At 38.4% G+C, this 19,426-nt stretch overlaps 1 protein-coding gene across 1 annotated transcript in view; it reads right to left on the bottom strand.

Moving 5' to 3' along the window:
* Nucleotides 1-19,426, bottom strand: part of LOC101607464 (ran-binding protein 17) — a 161,550-nt gene that overhangs the window by 64,741 nt on the left and 77,383 nt on the right. The window contains exons 7-10 of the mRNA XM_045152176.1: nt 16,618-16,721; nt 10,709-10,797; nt 2,787-2,894; nt 452-534 (exon numbers count right to left, since the gene is read on the bottom strand). Of these exons, the coding sequence (XP_045008111.1) occupies nt 452-534; nt 2,787-2,894; nt 10,709-10,797; nt 16,618-16,721 (384 nt within the window). The remainder of the gene's footprint in view (nt 1-451; nt 535-2,786; nt 2,895-10,708; nt 10,798-16,617; nt 16,722-19,426) is intronic.

Genomic DNA, 19,426 nt, shown 5'->3' with positions numbered 1-19,426 from the left:
CTCACATTTTAGTCTATGAATGACAGTGTAGAACTCTGATTCAAGGTTTAAAGTAGTCAAACCTCTTTGTTCTAACACATTTATTGCTGTTTACAAGATTTCTTGGATATTTGTATACTGGTCTAAGCCTTCATATACTCAAGTTAGTAAACTCCATGGTGTAAATTTGAGCAATTCCGATTATGTTATAATTTTAAAGAGGTCCTACCTTCTGTATTACTTTTGCCATTGCAACTTTATTCAAAAGAAGTTTATCAAGTTGGCCAAGATGTTGCTTATTTCTGCTGCCTGATACTCTATTAAGATATGCTAACTGGTTTTTTGCACTCCTATGACCCACTCCATAAATTCATACATAGTTGAGAGTTCAAAAAACAAAGTAAGTAACAACCTTCTTCCCAACAACAGATAAAGTTATATCACAGAGACAAATATAGAAAAGAATATTCACCATAAGTGCAAATCATTTTACTTGCTTCTCTGAAGAGAAGAATTCCATTAGGAGATGATACATCAAAATTCAAACGCTGGGACCTAAGACATACAGAAAAAAAAAAAAATCAGACTATGTGTTCAGATATCAGTTTAAAATGCCTAGCATTTTCACTTGTTAGAAGCAGCAGCAGCAGCAGCAGCAGGACAGTTACTTGTGAAAGTGCCATTCCAATTGAGAGCTGTTGACAAATATATATACTAATCTCACTTTAAAGATACTAAAACAATTAAGACCACTTGTTTTGGCCAGTGCGAAAGGTTCATTTCAAATAATATCCAGCTCTCTTACTCTTCTCCATTTAAAGTTGCTGATGGATAATAATAAACCCTATGTGTGTATTTTCTTGCATACAGACTTATTTATACATCTGGTATCTCCCATAGAATCTGATCTACATTTCTGAAACAAATTCTGAAATGACAGGAAATGCAGGTTCCTTTAACACAAATGCATAATGAATCACCTCACAGATCCAATAACATTACAAACTATGGTTTTCACTACACACAGCTTAACTAGTGAGAAACAAGTGCCTGAAGTTCTCTGAGAAAAATGCTGCTTCCTTGGTTCCTGACAGGCGAGGGAACAGTTTGAGCAGAGTAAAGGACTGTCAAGCCACTTTTGATATAACATTTGCTTTTTAAACATGGCTTTACTTGGCTCTGATATGCCATGCTATAATGCTTTCAAATTTATTTTTAATTGCAAAATGATGCCCCAAAATCAACCAATCAACAACATCTCCCCAAACCCTCAAAAACAAAGGCAGTACAAATGTCCTATTTGGCAACCATGGATGAATTGATGCTTCTTTGTGCTTTTATAAAATAATTTAGTATTAAGTCCAATTCCAATCATAGAGAACTACTTGTATGAACATTGGATAATTGTATGCCAATTGGCATTATAGCTCCTGTTTAGGAAAAAAGAAATTTATAACATAATTCCTATCAGATTTTAGAGAAATTTCTAGATAACATTTCATAACAGATTTTTACATGGTAATTCACAGGTTAGGTATGAATTATGTGCCTGTGGCAGACACAACATGCTTTATAATATGCAATGATTTTTCCTTCAGTATTAAATGTTGTATCAGCTATTTATAATATCAATTATATGATCAACTGACACTTAATGAAAAAGTTTCCAATATAAATTACAAAGCCAATCTTCCCTGAATAAAGTCTCTAAGAAAAAACTTTAAAAAAAAAGAACTAATAGTTTTCAAAAAAATATAATACTCACATTTCTTTGACAGGTCTTTTTCCACCTCTTGTTTAAGAGTAAAACATTTAAATTATTGTTGTGAACAACTCAGCAATAGAGACAAAATTAAGCTGAAACCCATGCTCCTTCCCTGTCTGGTTATCTCCCCTTCCAACACGCTGTTTACAGAGAGGCACTGATGAAACGAGATGGCTAAGTGACAGGTAATTTGTTGCTAAGCCATATGCACAATGACATACTTTAAAGAGGTAAACACAAGTAGCTTGCTGCAGTTTTTCTCTTCTTGCTACATTTTTGTTAATATTTATGGGCAGGATACTTGAATCTCTGCTGCTCTGCAAATTGTAAGGTCAAGTAGGCAGTTGCTGAGAAGTTTCACGGGTGCTATTTCAGGGAAGTCCACGACTGCACACCTCATCCCCATCTCTGCTTTGCAGCTGGAGGAGGAGTCCTCGGGAGCCAGTGGAGGCAGTCTTCAGCACTCCTGAGGCAACCAGCCGCGTGCTTGGGAACTGCTCTGGGACTCAGTTTCCTTATTCATAAAGTAAAGCATCGGAGACCACTACGTTTAGTTCTTCATTTTATTTATTTATTTATTTTGGTTTTCAAAGATAGGGTCTCACTCTGGCCCAGGCTGACCTGGAATTCACTATGCAGTCTCAGGGTGGCCTCAAACTCACAGGGATCTTCCCTCCTCTGCCTCCTGAATGCTGGGATTAAAGGCATGCGCCACCATGCCCAGCTTCATTTAAAACTTTATAGAATTGCAGTTAGGTAATGAAACGGTTAGTAGCTGCCTTTTGCCTTACAATTTTTCTCCATTTCCCAAAGTCTCCACATATGTCAAAGTACACTAAATTACTCTCTTACTCTCTCCCTCTTTCTCTCACTCAGCTTCATATGTAGCCCAAGTAGAACTTGATCTTCCTTGTGCTTTGCAGCTGGATATCCGAATGCAGTGTTTTCACTGGCAACCCAGAACTCCACTCCCAGGCTCCTGCTAAGCCTCGAACAGGAACCTGACCTGGGAACCTGCAGGCCAGAAGAGCATGCTGCTTACCTGTTCTGCATCAGCTCTGCTATAAGCTTCAGAATGGGAGTTGTACACGCAGGGTCTCCATACCATCGCTCAATAGCCTTCTGAAGAATTGGAAGGTATGCTGGATATCTTATGAAGTCCATTAAAGAAATTAAGGGGCAGAGTTGGGAATGTAGCTCCGTGGTACAGCACCTGCTATCATGGGTAACACTCTGGGTTACTACTGCTGAAAACTAATGGCAGTTTAAAACAAACTGGAAATCCACATTTCATCTGTTTAGTGCACAATGGTTACTTTATAAATTATTTTTTCCAAGTGATATAGGTATAGCTATATGTGTTTGGGGGAGCTATAATTTGTCCTTATTTGTAAAATACCCCATAAGTTAAATTGGTTAATTTTGGTATTAATTATGAATGGAAGGCATGCTTTTAAATACTATATTAGTAACATACTTAAAGAATTCTGGGGCTGGAGCAAAGGCTTAGCAGTTAAGGCATTTGCTTGAGAAGCCCAAGGGCCCAGGATTGATTTCCCCAGTACCCACGTAAGCCAGATGCACAAGGTAATACATGAGTTTGGAGTTCTTTTGCAGGGGCTAGAGGCCCTGGTGTACCCCTTCTACCTGCCTCTTTCTTTCTCTGACTCTCTCAAATAAATAAATGAACAAATAAGTAAATAATTAAATAAAAGAATTCTGTATAATGTTATAAGGAAGGAAAATAAAATTGACTAAAGAATAAAATACATTTGGGTCATTTTTATTGTGGTTTTGTGAGGTATTATTTTGAGAAAAAAATTTTTATTATGAAATTCAAAACATACATAAAGTAGTGAAATAGTAACAATAAATCTTATGCAGAAAATATGCAACTCTCCCAGCTTCACGATTACCTACATTTTTTTAAAGTGGTTGACTTACTTTTCTGCTTCCATCCCTCTCTAGTTCCAAGAAACATCTGGGATGTTACTCTGATGTAAAGCTCTGAGTTACTATTAATTAACTCAAGGTCACTGTTGCTTTAAAGTATATATATATATACACACACACACACACGCAAGAAGACATTTTCTAACTTTCTTACTAATATCAAGGAGTATATGGATGTAAGGGTGATTTGGCTGTGACATCTGTCACTGCATTGATTGTTAAGGTTGGTCTGACTGATCTGGCTGGCTAGGTGGGTGTCCCCTTCCTCTCTCACCATTCCATGTGCATCCCCACACAGAAAAGGAGTAGTCTTCAGTCAAGGATACATGAGTAACTGTGCTCCCCTGCCAGATCCTCCACAGGCTCTCAAGGAGTGTGTATCTCTGCTAGGCCTATGCCAGAGACCTCAGAACCCGAGACACTGTGACTCCGTTTCTCTGACCCTTAATCCACACGGGCCTCCTCCTTGCCAAATGCACACACAGTTCAGAACTAAAGCCCAACACTAGGGCACAAAAACAATGCCACTGCCTTCATTTTCCTTGCCCTTTTCTAGTGCCCGATCTTGCTCTTTCCAGTGGACGTGTCTGCTTCAGATGACAATGCAGACCTGGATCTAGAGGTCTGCCTTTTCAGTACAGAGTAGAAAGCGAGCTCCACAGCAAGACACTTCTCCAGGAACGTCTTTCCTCTTCTAAGTTCCTTAGCATGACATTCTCTAGACCCTTTAAGATCTGGCCTCTGCCTGCCCTCCAGCCTCACCTCAGCATACTTGATCTCTGTAGAGTTTAACCACCTGCCTGCAAAGCATCCAATTCTAACTGGAGGTGACTTTGCCTACTTAGATCAAGTTGCACCTCCTGGAATGTTCGCACTATTTTGCCCAAAGACACAGATCTGTTCCTCATCTATGTTCAGTGAATACTCCTGACTCCATCTCTCATAGCAACAAAGCAGGCTTAACTGCTTGTGTTATTTTCTTGTCCCATTAGCGAGACGGAGACAAAGATCTGCTCTTCCCTCCCATCTTCTTGCTAATTCCTGCTCATCCCTCAGATTCCAATACTGGTGTCAATGTTTGCAGACACCACATACACCTTCCTCTCCTATCTCTCCCTGATGAGATGTCTGAGGGCAGGGAGCAGGTACCTACTGTTATGCACAGGCCTCTGACACAACAAATTGGAACAGATTTCAATAAATACCTGTTGTAAACCAGCCAATTCACAAATGAGCTAGATCATATGTGACTAGAATTACTTTTGATGTTTAAACTATGTGTTTCAGTCTTAAAATATTTCATTTATTTGAGAGAGAGGGAGAGAAAAAGAAAGTGTGTGTGGGGGGGAGCATGTGTGCACCAGGGCCTCCAACTGCTGCAAATGAACTGCATACACATGCTCCGCCTTGTGCACCTGGGTACTGGGGAGTTGAACCTGGGTCCTTAGGCTTCACGGGTAAGTGCCTTAACTGCTAAGCCATATCTCTAGCCCTGTATTTCACTTTTTATCTTGAAGAATAATTTTTAAAAACATTTTACTTTTATTTATTTATTTGAGATAGAAAGAAAGAGAGAGCAAAAGAGAAACAATGGGCATACCAGGGCCTCTAGCAGCTACAAAACAAATTCCAGATGCATGTGCTACCTTGTGCATTTGGCTTGTGTGAGTCCTGGGGAATCGAACCTGGGTCCTTTGGTTTTGCAGGCAAGATCTTTAACCACTAAGCCATCTCTCCAACCCTTGAAAAATATTTTATATAGAGTCTGGATAGATGACTCAACAGATAAAGGTGCTTGCTTGCAAAACCTGCTGGCCTCAGTTCAATTTCCCAGCACCCACATAAAAAGCCGTGTGCAAGCCAGACTTGTTTGCAGTGGTGAACTTTGCAAAGAAGGTGAAGCCCAGACAACTCCTCCACACACATGCTTGCCCATCCATCCATCCATCCATCCATCCATCCATCCATCCACCCACCCACCCACCCACCCACCCATCCATCCACAAATAAATACATTTAAAATCATCTATATAATGTTCAGTGAAAATAAGCCACCCAAAGTCTGCAAAGTGGAATATACATTCCTGACAAGTGGGGAAATAATAGTTCCCCTCTCTCAACTAGAGATATTATGTTAAGGCTGTATTTACTAAAACAATTTCCTTAAGGAGTATTTACTGAAGTCCTTTTCTGCAGCAACAAGCACTGTTTCAGTGTCTCCAGAGAGAACAGTGAATAAAATATTAGGAAAATCCTTGTCCTTGTGGGATTTATATTCTAATAAGACAGAAAGCAAAATAAAATATACATATTAGAATATACTGCAAAGGAAAATAAAGCAGAGAGTGGAGACAGGAAGCAAGTGTGTATATGTGGGTGAGGTGTCAGTAGGCTGACAGTAATAATGACACTAACTAACTTTTTGGTGACTTATTTTTTACTTCCATATAACTTACTGTTTTGCAAACTACTTTAAAGGCACAGCACCATGTTATTTTTCAGAGCACACTGCATTCACTATAGGAAAAGACCAGGGGATATGAGGGGATGCTCCCTTTTCTGTGTGGAATGAGAGTGGTGACAATTCTAATATGCTTCTGACAGAGGTGACTGCCACGGAGAAAATGAGTGATTATTGGAAGGCAGAGCAGAGGTCTACTAAGCAGGGAGGTTACAAGGGCTTCAGAGCGAGAGTGCAAGGCTCAGATTACAGGGCGAGAATCAAAACCCAAGCGAGGAGTTTAATTTTCCAGTGGCCTTGTGAGGATACATACATATGGGAAGGAGGAGGTGCATGGGAACTCTTAGGTAGAGGAGTCAGGGATCTAACTGCTTTCACCTAGATCTTCTCAATGAATTCCTAAAGTTCACATTAAAAAGACGAAAAATCAAAGGCATTAGTGATGATACTGCCTTACAGGATGTCAAATATGAAAAAGTAGAGAGTATTAGATTTGCTTCCTTCCTTCTCCCTCCCTCCCTCCCTTCCTTCCTTGGTAGTCACTTAACATATTGTATCCTAAGAAAGCAGTGAGTAAAAACAAATTTCCGTCTGGGATTTAACAGCATAGAAAGCATAATATATCAGACGACAACATGAGTTTTCATTAAAACCGTTAGAAGAGGGCTGGAGAGATGGCTTAATGGTTAAGCGCTTGCCTGTGAAGCTTAAGAACCTGGTTCAAGGCTGGATTCCCCAGGACCCACGTTAGCCAGATGCACAAGGGGGCACACACATCTGGAGTTCATTTGCAGTGGCTGGAGGCCCTGGTGCGGCCATCCTCTCTCTTTTTCTGCCTGCCACTCTTAAATAAATGAATAAAAATAAAAAAAATTAAAAAAAAACTGTTAGAAGAGGGCTGGAGAGATGGCTTAGAAGTTAAGGCACCTGCCTGCAAAGCCTAAGTACCCATGTTCTACTCTCCAGATCCCACGTTAGCTAGATGCACAAAGATAAGACAATCATAAGGTTTCATATGCCCACTAGGTGGTACAAGTATCTGGAGTTTGATTTCAGTGGCTGAGGCCCTGGTGTGCCAATTCTGTCTCCCCATCTTTCTCTCTAAAAACATAAAATAAAAAATAAAACTGTTAAAAGATGAGGTTTAAAGGTGGAGTTTTAAGCAGAAATAAGGAACTCTGTGCACATGCTGTTGGCAACTTTCTTCTTCCTGTCTGGCAACACATCTTTCAAAGCTTAGTGCAAAGTTTTGTTACAGCTGTTTGAGCTAGGGTCTCACTCTAGCCCAAGCTGACCTGGAAGTCACTCTGCAGTCTCAGGTTGGCTTTGAACTCATGGTGATCCTCCTGCTTCTGCTTCCTGAGTGCTGGGATTAAAGGAAGTAACAATAGTCAACTATCTACTTCATGCCAGACACTGCACTAGGACCTTCACATAACCACAGAATACAACAGCTCTTACAAACAGAACTGTGATATGGGTATCAACCCTGCTTGATGGAAGTGACAGCTGCCTCTGACACTCTACCTTACAAAAAAGCCTTAAATTGTTAAGTGGCAAAACTAGAACTGGACTCCAACATTTTCCTCTTAGGCCATTTGTGCTCATTGTCTTGAATCTCTCATTGTTTTGATTTGTCTTTGTATGTTTACAGACATTAATTAATGCCACTGGCTGCCTGACTGAAAGATAGTGATCCATATCCTGGTAAGAATGTAAGAAAATAACATCACTCATATTCCTTTATTGGTCAATTTCTCTGGATTTTTTTATACTTCAGTCTAAGTATAATTTGGGAAAAGTTTCAAGAATCTGTTCACATGCATTACAAGGCAAAAAGTTTTCTTACTATTGCATTCTTACTTTGGGGGTAAAGAAGCTATGAATGAACTGGATGTGGTGGTACACACCTTTCATCTCAGCACTCAGGAGGCTGATAGGAGGATCACCAAGATTTCAAGGCCAGCCCGAGAGTACATAGCGAGACATTACCTAGAAAAAAACAAAACAAAACAAACAATAACAATATAACACACACACACACACACACACACACACACACACACACACACACACACAAACCAGAAGTTATGAATGATTTTCACTGAATTCTCTAGTCACGGGAAGATTTATCCAGATGGTTGCTATGTAGTTCCAGGCAATTTAGGTTTGAAAGGACAGAGTGATAAGCAATGTACTTGATAGAGCAGTTAATGCAGTCAGTGTTTATAGAAATGTTTTTGAATTAAATAGCTAGCCACTAAAATAGCATTTTATCAAACAATCACCATAAATAAAATGCATTTTGACTTTAAGATGACATGTGCTCTTATAGGAATGTTTCTTCTGCATGCTAAGATTGTATAACAAATTAAAGAACACACATTTATGTGGATAAAAGGCAAATAAACTTCCCCCAGCAGTAATGTGGGAATCATCACTGACGGCTTGACATATCAATATTTCAGGAAGAATAAATGACTTTCATATCCATGTTTTTTCTTAAATCATATACTTATTCATTTTTGCATTACTTGAACACTTTGGAAAGAATCTGTACTTTATCACCTGAAACTGTTTAAAGTATTTCGAAATATTTTAATAAAGCTTTTTGAATTATCAAATAATGTAACTTTTAAACAAATTTTACTATTATTATAAATATTTGCTCTTCATCCCTTGCCCAAAGGAAAACTATAAATCTTGTCTCAACTGAATGAACACCATTTATCATATTCATTTTGTTGTCAATACAATTATGAAAAGCCCTTGGCCTTTTCCCAGGGAAGCAGATCTGCTACTGAAACTCAATTATTATAACAAGGCCAGTACCAAGCCACTGCACTCGGCTCCTAGTACAGTTCACAGCCGGCACTGCAGACTCCACCAGGATCCAGTAACTTCAACATCCATGTCTGATGGAGGAGACAATGGTTTCTAGTTAAAACAAAACATTAAGTCTCCAAGCTCTTCTATCTGCTATTTTCTGCCATCTGCTGGACAAAAGCATCATTTCAGGTTTCAGATGGAGTTATGTCAAGAAATGGAAAACAAATTATATTCTTGACAATGAGGAGAAAGTTTTGACTTTGACTCTTTGTTAAAGGGGCTGAAAAGAAAAAAATATTATAAAAATATCAATTGAAAACATGATTAATTTTCAGAGCCAAAATGATTTTTATCATTTTCCAAATAATTTTTTTGTCAATGTGTGATTATTCAGAGAATGTAAGACTTTCTATGTTTATCATCTCTGTGCATGTGCATTATATGCTTAAACACCGCATGGAGGTGGTGTTCAGGGTCATGAAAAAACTTTATTTGAACTAATCTATGAGCATATCAATCAGATTAGGCAGGATTAGGAATTCATGGCCAGCCCAGGTTACCAAAAAGCCAAGAAAAAACAACAAAACAAAACAAAAGAAAAAGCTAATGTAGAGAGTCATAACTTGCTAAGTTTTGAGAACAAGTGACTAGTGGATGATTATCCACAAACGGGACATCCATTTTTCAGTAGTACAGCCACTAGTGAGCTGCCCACACTCCTGTAAGCAAGCAGCAACTGCTGGGACAGACGGACGAATGGACAGACAGACAGACAGACACACACACACACACACACACACACACACACACACACACACACAGTGTAAAAAAAATCAGCTTTAAAGTAGATGTTTGTTATAGTTTCATGTAAACATGTCTATGATATGCATAAAGGGTCATTTCCTGTTAGGATACTGGTGATTCATATAGTATTATTAAAATATTAATCAATATTTATGACACTGCACATGTGTCCAAAACATCACACAGAACACAGCTCCCATTTCAGTGGACACCGTGAGCCAGATACTGGGTTGGCTCCTTTCTAAGATGATAAAACCAAGTGTCAGAGAGCGAGAATGACTGGTTGAGTTTACATAGTAAATGAAGAGCTGGGATATCAGCCTCATTTGTCTGGCAACAAAATTCAGGCTCTCTTCTTATGTAATGAGACATTTTTGTGCAGGGATTTTTTTTTTCTGTCTATACTAAGGCTTAATCGTAGTAAATTTAAATTTCATACCAAATGACAAATCCTGACCATTTCTTCCCCATCTTTTAATGCCCATTAATATTTTTACCATGACAACAAACTGCAGCATGAGTGAAGCCCCAAGGAGAAGTATTCTTCTTAGCACTGCTAATTGAGATGGAAAAAGAGGTTCAAATCTCCTCAAAAATATCAAATGGTATTGATCCTGAGTAGAGATATTGGATAGATTATGCCTGCCACCAACATAAACAATCATTTTGGGGAAGCGATTTTTAAAGTTGTCAATATTTAATGGCACCAAAAAAAGTGACCTCTCTGAGCTGGGTCTCCAAATGCTGTGCTCAGTTATCTGCGCTGCTGCCACTGTGCTGTAATTTTTAGCTGATTACACATTAGTTCATTTAGCTTTGTTTCCTCTTCCCTACTGTGCCACACTATTAAACGAAAGAGAGGGGTCTGGCATCCCTCTGTGCACAGAGCTGGTATTGTCACAGTGTAATAAGGATACATCCAGTCAAACAGCATGGTGTAGCTGGTCTTTGTGTTCAGTGCAAAGGCAATCCCTCGAAGATCTCTTGCCAGCCCGATCAACATACGCTGTCAGTGGGAAAGAGACACAGTAATTGATTTTCACGTTAGCGCAGAGCAGATGGAGTAATAATCAGGCAATAATGACCACATATCTGATTTTGATTCATTAGCTAAAATGTCTTGCTCAGATCCATTTCTGTAGAAAACCATAGACTCTTTAAACAAACAGACCATCAATCTGCTGACCAACTCCACCCTGCTTCTTCTAACCCGAGCCAATTCCAGTAGCTCAGAAACATGTAGATTATTAACACAATTTCTTTCTGAATATTGTCAAATTAGGAAAAAATTCCAAGATTGACAATTTTACAAGATAGATATTTACAGGGACTAGATACTATTTAATACAGCAAATCTTAACAAATTAACTCACAGAAGATCAGTCTTACTATACAATTTAGAGTCTATCCTGGACATTTAAAGATTCCTAAAAAACATCCTTAATAACATAGGACAAAATAAAACTGGCTAGGTGACAATATTATACTATGATCTACCCAGAATGGCAATCCCATTCCTCAAGTATGGAAAAGTCATATGCAAAAGTTTTGTTTTTAATGCCTAAGAACTCTGAATTTGAATCAAAGCTTTACTTAACTCCTGATGGCAAGGCAATGTGTTAGCCTTAGTCTTTTCATCTATAAAAGGGGCTAATAAAGACCATTTCACAGGTATGCTGTTAGGACAAGACCTGTGTACAAAAATGCTTCAAAACAGCCAGCCACAGAATAAGTGGAAAAGGGAAAGAAAAACCAAACCAAAACAAAACCCTCTTGACATGAATAAGAAAGATCTGACTCATATTCTGGACTCTTAATTAAGCTGTCCTTAGGATGATGCTTGGGAAGAGAAAACGAAAACCCAGAACAGATGTGAGGGTGTCAGAACAAAGAACAGAAATCAACAACTGCCAACGAGGAAGCAGAATAGTTGAGATATGCAGCTGTGAGTTCTGAATATACTATTTCAATAGAAATGTTCTGCCAGGAAATTGTCTTGGAACTCTTCTTTTTATCAGATTTTCTTGGTAATAAATGAAAACCTCTTTAGTAAGGAGATTAAATTATTGGCAAGAAAGCAGAGCATTCTGACCTTCATCTTAATGAGCCAATAACAGTTCAAAGTAGCAAGCAATAGTTAACTGTCAGACATCTATCTCACCCTACCTGAAAGATGACTCAACATAACTGGATGTTGTCTGTGAGAAATTCAGTTTAAGTTGCCTCATAGTTTATTATATTTTTTTAAAAATATCTTTATTTATTTGCAAGGACAGGGAGGGAAGGAAGGAAAGAGAATATGAATGAATGAATATGGGCATGCTAGGACCTCTTGCTACTGCAAACAAATTCCAGATGCACATGCCAGTTTGTGCATCTGGCTTTACATGGATACTAGAGAATCAAACCCGGGTTATCAGATTCTGCAAGCAAGTAACTTTAATCGCTGAGCCACCTCTTTAGCCCCACCTCACAGTTTATAGAATGAGGGTTAAATGCAATTATGAAGCTGAAAACAACTTACTCCGTTTTGTCCTATAGTCTCAACACACTTTGCTTTTCTGTCATCAACTGGCCTCCTTGTAATTATCCCAGGCTACCTGCTATTTTTAAAAAATTAATTATTATGCAGTTTTTATTTTCACCTGGAACTGCTCTCTTTCTCCAAAACAAAAGAGGTCTTCTAGCAAGCGCTCTTTGCGTGCTTGCACTCGGGCTGCGCCTATGCTCTCTTCTCTACACTTGCCTTTGCTGTCTACGAGGAGGTTTTTTTATGTGCTGTTTGTACAGATGTACACTATAGAGGTTATAAGCTACTCTAAAGTAATTTTAAGCTTCTACCTACATGTAAAATACCCACCATTTATCTCTAGTTTAGTGAACAAGAACCATGAATGGTACTTTCTTTGTGCCTAGTCAAAAGGGCTTTTCATCAAATATCATTGTACAAAAGGTTAATTTTTATTTGATCATAATTTTTCTTCCTTAAAGAAACCACGTTACTGCAAGTACTCTATGTAACTCAATTCCATATATATATATATATATATATATATATATATATATATATATATATATATATATATATTTTTTTTTTTTTTTTTTTTTGATGGGCAAGCAGACAAACTTTTATTGAAAGTCAAAGAGAAGGAAAGCTATCCATAATGGAGGGGCCCTGAAAAAATGGTTGGCCCCATAATCTTTTTAATGCAGTAAAATGTGGCCAGAAAAATTATCTACATACTTTAAGAAAATATTCCTACAGAGCAGAGAAAGCATATAATAACTAAACACAGGTTTTAAATAGCTTCAACTGAGCAGAAAAGTGTAGTATTAATGTGAGTTAGAAATAGATCTATTATGTCCAAATACTACCATTCATTTCGAAGCGGCAGAGAATACTGTAATAATGTAGACAGACACACAAACAACACTCAGAGGGAATTTCCCCACAGCTCTAGTATGAGGCAGGGAAAGCCTCAACTAGGAGCTCAATGAAGCTACCAAGTAACCTGAGAACATGAGATAATGAGATTGAATTTTAGGGACCACTGTTTACCATCAGTGATCTGAGAAGTGCTGGCTCCTCTAGTTCTAGTGAGGCTGTTTTGAAGAGTTCTATTCCTGTGGATCCCTTTTTGGATACTTCAAGAAGCTGCCGAGAGCTTCAGTCCACTGCATGGCAAACAGTTGTCTGTATGCCAAGTGTGAGACGGATGAGCTGGGAAACAGCTGAAACGCGGCTCCTTCCACCCTGACCCCCCAAACAGGGTTTCTAATGGAGAGTCTGACAGACCCTTTACTGTAGTGGCACTACTGGGGGCAGCTATAATATTATCCTCATAATTCTACTATATAATAACAACAAAGAAAAAGAAGGTGAAGGGTCATTGTGCTTTGTCTTTAGAATTAAGATGGCTGTCTTCATCCTTACAGCATACTCTTAATTCTGGAGACACATCTTAATAACCTCTAAATAGTTCCAACAAAAGAGCCGTGTCAGAGGAATGAGCAGGCCCCAAGGTGTTTCAACTGGAGTGTTTTCATCTGCCTTTATTGCTCTATCCCTCTCCAGAATTAAGGCAATAACCTGTGATAAATTATTCAGGAACTGCTACAGGGATCAAAGCAAAATCATTCTGTTAAAGTGCTGTTTGCAACATTTGGCACTTAGTGCGAAAACTTTTAATGTGCGCATGCTGAAAATCAAGGATTTTAAATAATTTAACATTGCAGAGTTTTTATGAAGGGACTAAAGATAGTAGGTTCCTATTTAACTGCTCCTCTTCCTCAGAGAAGTTTTCATTCATTTCCTTAAAATCAATGACGTCATGGCTGAGTCAAAAAATCATGCCTGAGACAGAGAGCAGTGCCCTATAGTTTACTATGGATGAAATGATAGGGGACGCCATGTACTTTGAGATCATGGGGCAGAACCAGGAGTTGTCATGGTGCTTTCTTTCTTTCCCCGACTTTGGGAAGGAAAAACCCAATACAAAAATACAACATTCTCTTCAATTTTATTAGGACAAATGTAAGAAAATAAAGTTATAAATTTAAGGGTTTTGCAGCATTTTCTCACCTCACAAACTATATTTCAATTTGGTAACATAGGTCCTTAATGCTTAAGTTCAACCTGAAATCTGCATTTGAAAAATACCTATAAATAGGGAGTTAGAGGATCCTGGTAAGGGTTGCAAATTAAATGAATTTGGCAGTCCTGCAGCATTTTCATAGAGATATTTTAACGGCATCACCTCCTGTGGACTGGAATACTAAGTACTTTATTGAAGAACAAAACAGAACTGTTTTATCACTGGCACTTGCAAAACGAAGTACCTGAAAGCATTTTTGCATGGATTATTTATTCATCACGACAGAAAAATAGCCTTAACCGAATAAATTACATTTAAAAGCATTTAGTGCAAAAGTTTTGTTTATGATAAGGCAACAGATTCAGTTCTTTATCTGTAGCTCAAAGCACCAAGTTTTCTTCCTACAAATTAGACAGATGGTGCTTACAGGAGAATTTACTAAAGGTCTGTCACAACAAATGCAGCCAAGCTGCATATTTAATCACTGCAGAATCTTGTCTACCTGCAGCTGCCAACTGCTAATCCAATTTCCCTGATAAATGTGGCAAGAGACACGATCAGCAATAAAGAGCATCTAACTCCATTTTCCTGCAGGGCGTCTTTTGATGAACATTTAGGACGGAAGCACAGAGTGCACTGTGTGGCCTTGGTTCGTGGCAGCTGCATGCATTCTGAGGCACAGTTCTCAGGTTACTCACTTAATTCTGCTGCTATCATTACGTTGCTATTGATCTCAGTAGCTGTTGCCTACACAGCATTACTCTAGATGAAGCTGAATCAGGCAGTTATCATGCATCAAACTTGCTCAAAAGCCTGGAGATTTCCCCTTAATTACTTGTGATTTTATTTGCAAATACCGTTAAAGTGTAATCAAGCAGTCACTTTCCAGGGTCGTTAAGAACTTGCTGGTTTAGGGATATATCACTGGAACTCCATTAAAAATGACTCTACAATGGTTTCTATCCAACTAGATGGAATTATATCAAAACAGGGTTGGAATATAATGACATCTTCAAATGCGACAACTGTAATTTTTATAAAGATAGTATTTTCCAACCTCACTGCTTCTTTTAAACAGAGGCAGCAGTGGCCATTGTACAGCATAAGGGTTCTGTTGGTCAGTAGAAAAACTTGGAAGCCACCACAGAAGTAAACATGAGTGGAAACTAAGGGAGAACTCAGCAACACCATAGACACACGGAGAAAAATTTTAAGATACTTTTTACCGTTAAAATTTCAAGACTATTGCATCCTGATAAATATTTATTTCAAAAGCTCTATTTTTACCTAAAGTGTATAGGACTTGGATTTTTTTTTTTTTTTTTGGCAGAAGAACTGCATATATAACTGTCAAAGGCCATCATTTTTCTATTGGGGTTCATACTACTATTTTAATTTTAATTTTTTGCGAGAACAAGAGGAGCCATGCAAAAGATGGCTAAGAAATATTTCAACCTCTTTCAAATAACAATAAACTATGACTGAGGCATCAGCAACAAAGGTGCCTACATCCTCTGGAGTGCACTTATTACTCTTTTAAAAATAACAATCAGCGTCAATCTACTTAATACAGCCTTGGTACATTCTAATTTCAGGAGATACTACTTCTGGTTAGTAAAATGCATGCTGCCCATCCCCCAGGTTAAAATATGAGGCTGTTTTTGTCACAAACAGCTTGCTACACTTAAGGATTTTACTAATAAAACATAATGTTGTCTTAGATATTATGACTGTTGCCACAGCTGAACTGACTTGTCAAATCAATCCTAATATGGCTCCCACAGGCACATAAAAACCTTATTTAGCTATCAGTTATCCTAATCACTTTGTTCGGTTTAAGAATGCAATACTTCAAGACCAGCTCCTATTTATACATATATGCCTAGCCATTTAATAAAGTCTTGATTTATATAAATTCTTATTAAAAATTTTAGAGATGTAGAGGTTTAGCATGTGTGTTATTTGTGCATTTCTGCATATGGATATGCTGAAACCCCAGGGTGGATGGAAGAGGTATGTGTAACATGGTGTACCCACGAGAAATGTTCTATTAGATACAGTAACTAACACAAGAGATAAATTCCCACCATCTCATCATGAACTGATTGTCCAAAACCACTCACCAACTTCACAGTCCATTAGTGTAAGAAACTAGAGAAGCACATGCACTGGGAATGTAGGCCTGGGGAAGCCCAGGACATACAGATATGCAAAGAACAAACCAAACTCACCTTTACTTCGTCTTGTTTGAAATTGTTGTTGAATATTTGTAATACTGTTTCAAAAGAGACTGTAAGAGGCAGCATAAAATTCTCAAATTCATCTTCATCTTCACCTATCAAAAGAAGGAAAAGGTTCACTATGATTTAAAATGTGTGCTAGCGTGCATTAGCCTCAACAAGGACTGTTTCATTCAGGCTTAGGAATGTTTCCTTCAAGATGTTGGCATGGATGTGAATGCCACAACCGTTGCTCTGGTTCAAGGTATATTCTGTACTTTGCTCTCTCTTCTGCACCAAATGAAATAGCAAAATGACTTAGCAGCCATCTTCCCTCTTTTTATTGGCTCTAACAGACTTGTGTTCCAGGCATTTCACCCATTTAGCGCCCGGGGCCACCAAAGCTTCCTGAATGCTTCAAGGAAGGCCACTTTCAATACACCCTTCTCTTTGAGTGCCAACGCCCAGAAGGGCTCACAGACTGAGGTGCCCATATAGCTCTAGGTTATTATTCTCTTTATTTACGTTCTTTAAAAAATTAATTTACTACATAGGTAGCAAAAGGATGGGCCTGTCATGGGTTGTCTGAATCTTGAACTCTTCTTCATGGACACATTTCCTCCTACACCAAGCTTCTTTGTTATTATGTTTTCCTACTAGGCAAAGGCAGACTAGCTTCTATGAGGGTTCGTCAAAGCCCTCAGTCTTCACACCCTGACATGCACACCATTGGTAACATATAATATACTTTTCAAAAGCAGTTTTGTTGAAGTTAGATTGGATTCTCTTTCAGTCTGTGTCACAGAGAACCATGAGAGAGCCCAACATTACTGATGCAGAAGACTTAGTTGAAGGTAGAAATATATAGCCCAGACCTCCTGATTTCTATGACATTTGTAATTTTAAAATACAGCTTTCGGCAGGAGACAAATTTTCAGAGAGAAGAGCAGTCTTCAGTGCTTGGACCTTGGCATCGTGCACGACCTGGGGACTTGCTAGAAGCAACCTTGCCACTTCTACCCGAGATCCACTGGAAGCAGGTGAATGCACATTTGTTTTAGCAAGCTTTCCAAGCGATTCAGATGCATGCAAACCCAAGAGGAACCTACCTTTATGCACCATTTTACTGATAAGGGAGCTCCAGCCCAAGTTCACCTGCACCCAGGAGGTTGGCAGATCTGATTCTTGTACAGCTGACCCTGATTTCTTATGATTTCCCTCTTCCCTTAAAACTCTTGCTTGGTGAGGCCAACAGAATAGGGACTTAATGTTGACCACAAAACAAAAGGACAATGAATTTTTCCTGGTGTGCTGTTTTAGAAGAGTACGCCAGGCTAAATTATAATCCCTGTTTTGTCAAGTGGCTTTTTATTCCTCATAGATATACCGTCCTGTTTCTATTATTTTTCAATATTCAAAGAGGGTTTTCCTAATATCTGAATTAAACTCTTCCCAAGGTCTTTGTAAATCCTCTCCTTTCTCCTGTATTATTCTTGTAGCAATCTTCTCTGTATTATTATTATTTTGTGGTACAAGAACCCAGTGAGGGACTTGTGTCTACTAAGCAAGTGTTCTACCATAGAACCCCTTGTTTGACTCTTGTACTACAGTGCTGGGCTGCTTCTTGAATTCCAGATATTTAAGTATGTATACAGTAATACCACCAACACTGTAATATCACTTACATCATACCAACTATGTGATCAGGGGACTCAATGAAAAGAAATTTATAATGTGCATATATAACTTATTTACTGCCAGCCTATACTTGGGGTTGGTTTCTAGAGTGTGAAGGCAAATGATGTAGCTTTGCAGTACAAAAGCCCAGGTCTCTGACCTTACCATATACTATTTAACTATGGCTATTTTACTAATCATGCCAAATCTCAGAGTCCTTATTTATAACATAAGGATAAAATGATCTGTGCAGAGTACTACAGTACATGAAAACAAGCTGCGACACTCAGCAGTGTGGTTTCACAGCAGTATCAGCAACACAGACAGGGCCTAGCATCACTGGGGCAGTTCTGTGCTTGAGGAAAAAAACAGTTGCTCAATAAAGTTGAACTTTAAAAGTCCTGACCAAACAAGGTAGCCTAAGTCTATAATCCTAGCACTTGGAAGTAGAGGTTGGAAGATCAGGAGTTCAAGGATAGCTTGGGCTACTATGAGACCCTGTCTCAAAAAAATATAAAGAATAAAAAGAAAGCAAATACAAATAAACAATGATTTTATCTTTAAGCCTCATACTAAAAAACTACGATAGGACTGAGAAGATAGCTCACTGGTATATCACTTGCCTAGCAATGCAAAGTCCTGAGGGTTCAATACCCGCATTACACAGACACACACAGAGCAAGATTGAGAGACACACAGAGTGAGAATAGTAGAAATGAGTATTACGCACATGTACATTGAAAGTAAAAACATAATACTACCCTAAGAAAAAGTATTTTTTTCAATGTGAATTTTAATGAGAACAGTGGCAATTATCACTGCTGGTGGATACAGGTATTAGAAAGACTGGATGTTTTAAACAGTAAGTTTATTTAAACCGGAATCCTGGCTGTGCAAGTGTTGGCTTCCTGGCATCTAAACCTTAGTGTCCTCATTTATAATTATGAGACATAATATTTACTTCATGAAGTTGGTTGTTAGGATTAAACGACACAAAATTTGTAACATCCTTTGCCAGCAATTTATAAAAATGACAGTCATCAACACTTCTGTTATCTTGAGTTCAACATGGACTTAAGAGAGGTGATTATGGTAATTAAATAAAGTGTGACCTAATAGTGCCAGACTGGTAAATACCCTTTCT

The sequence above is a fragment of the Jaculus jaculus genome, chromosome 6, assembly GCF_020740685.1.
Source record: "Jaculus jaculus isolate mJacJac1 chromosome 6, mJacJac1.mat.Y.cur, whole genome shotgun sequence".
Lineage (NCBI taxonomy): Eukaryota > Metazoa > Chordata > Mammalia > Rodentia > Dipodidae > Jaculus > Jaculus jaculus.
The sequence above is the reverse complement of the archived record's forward strand: the minus strand, read 5'-3'. Positions and strand labels throughout refer to the sequence as shown.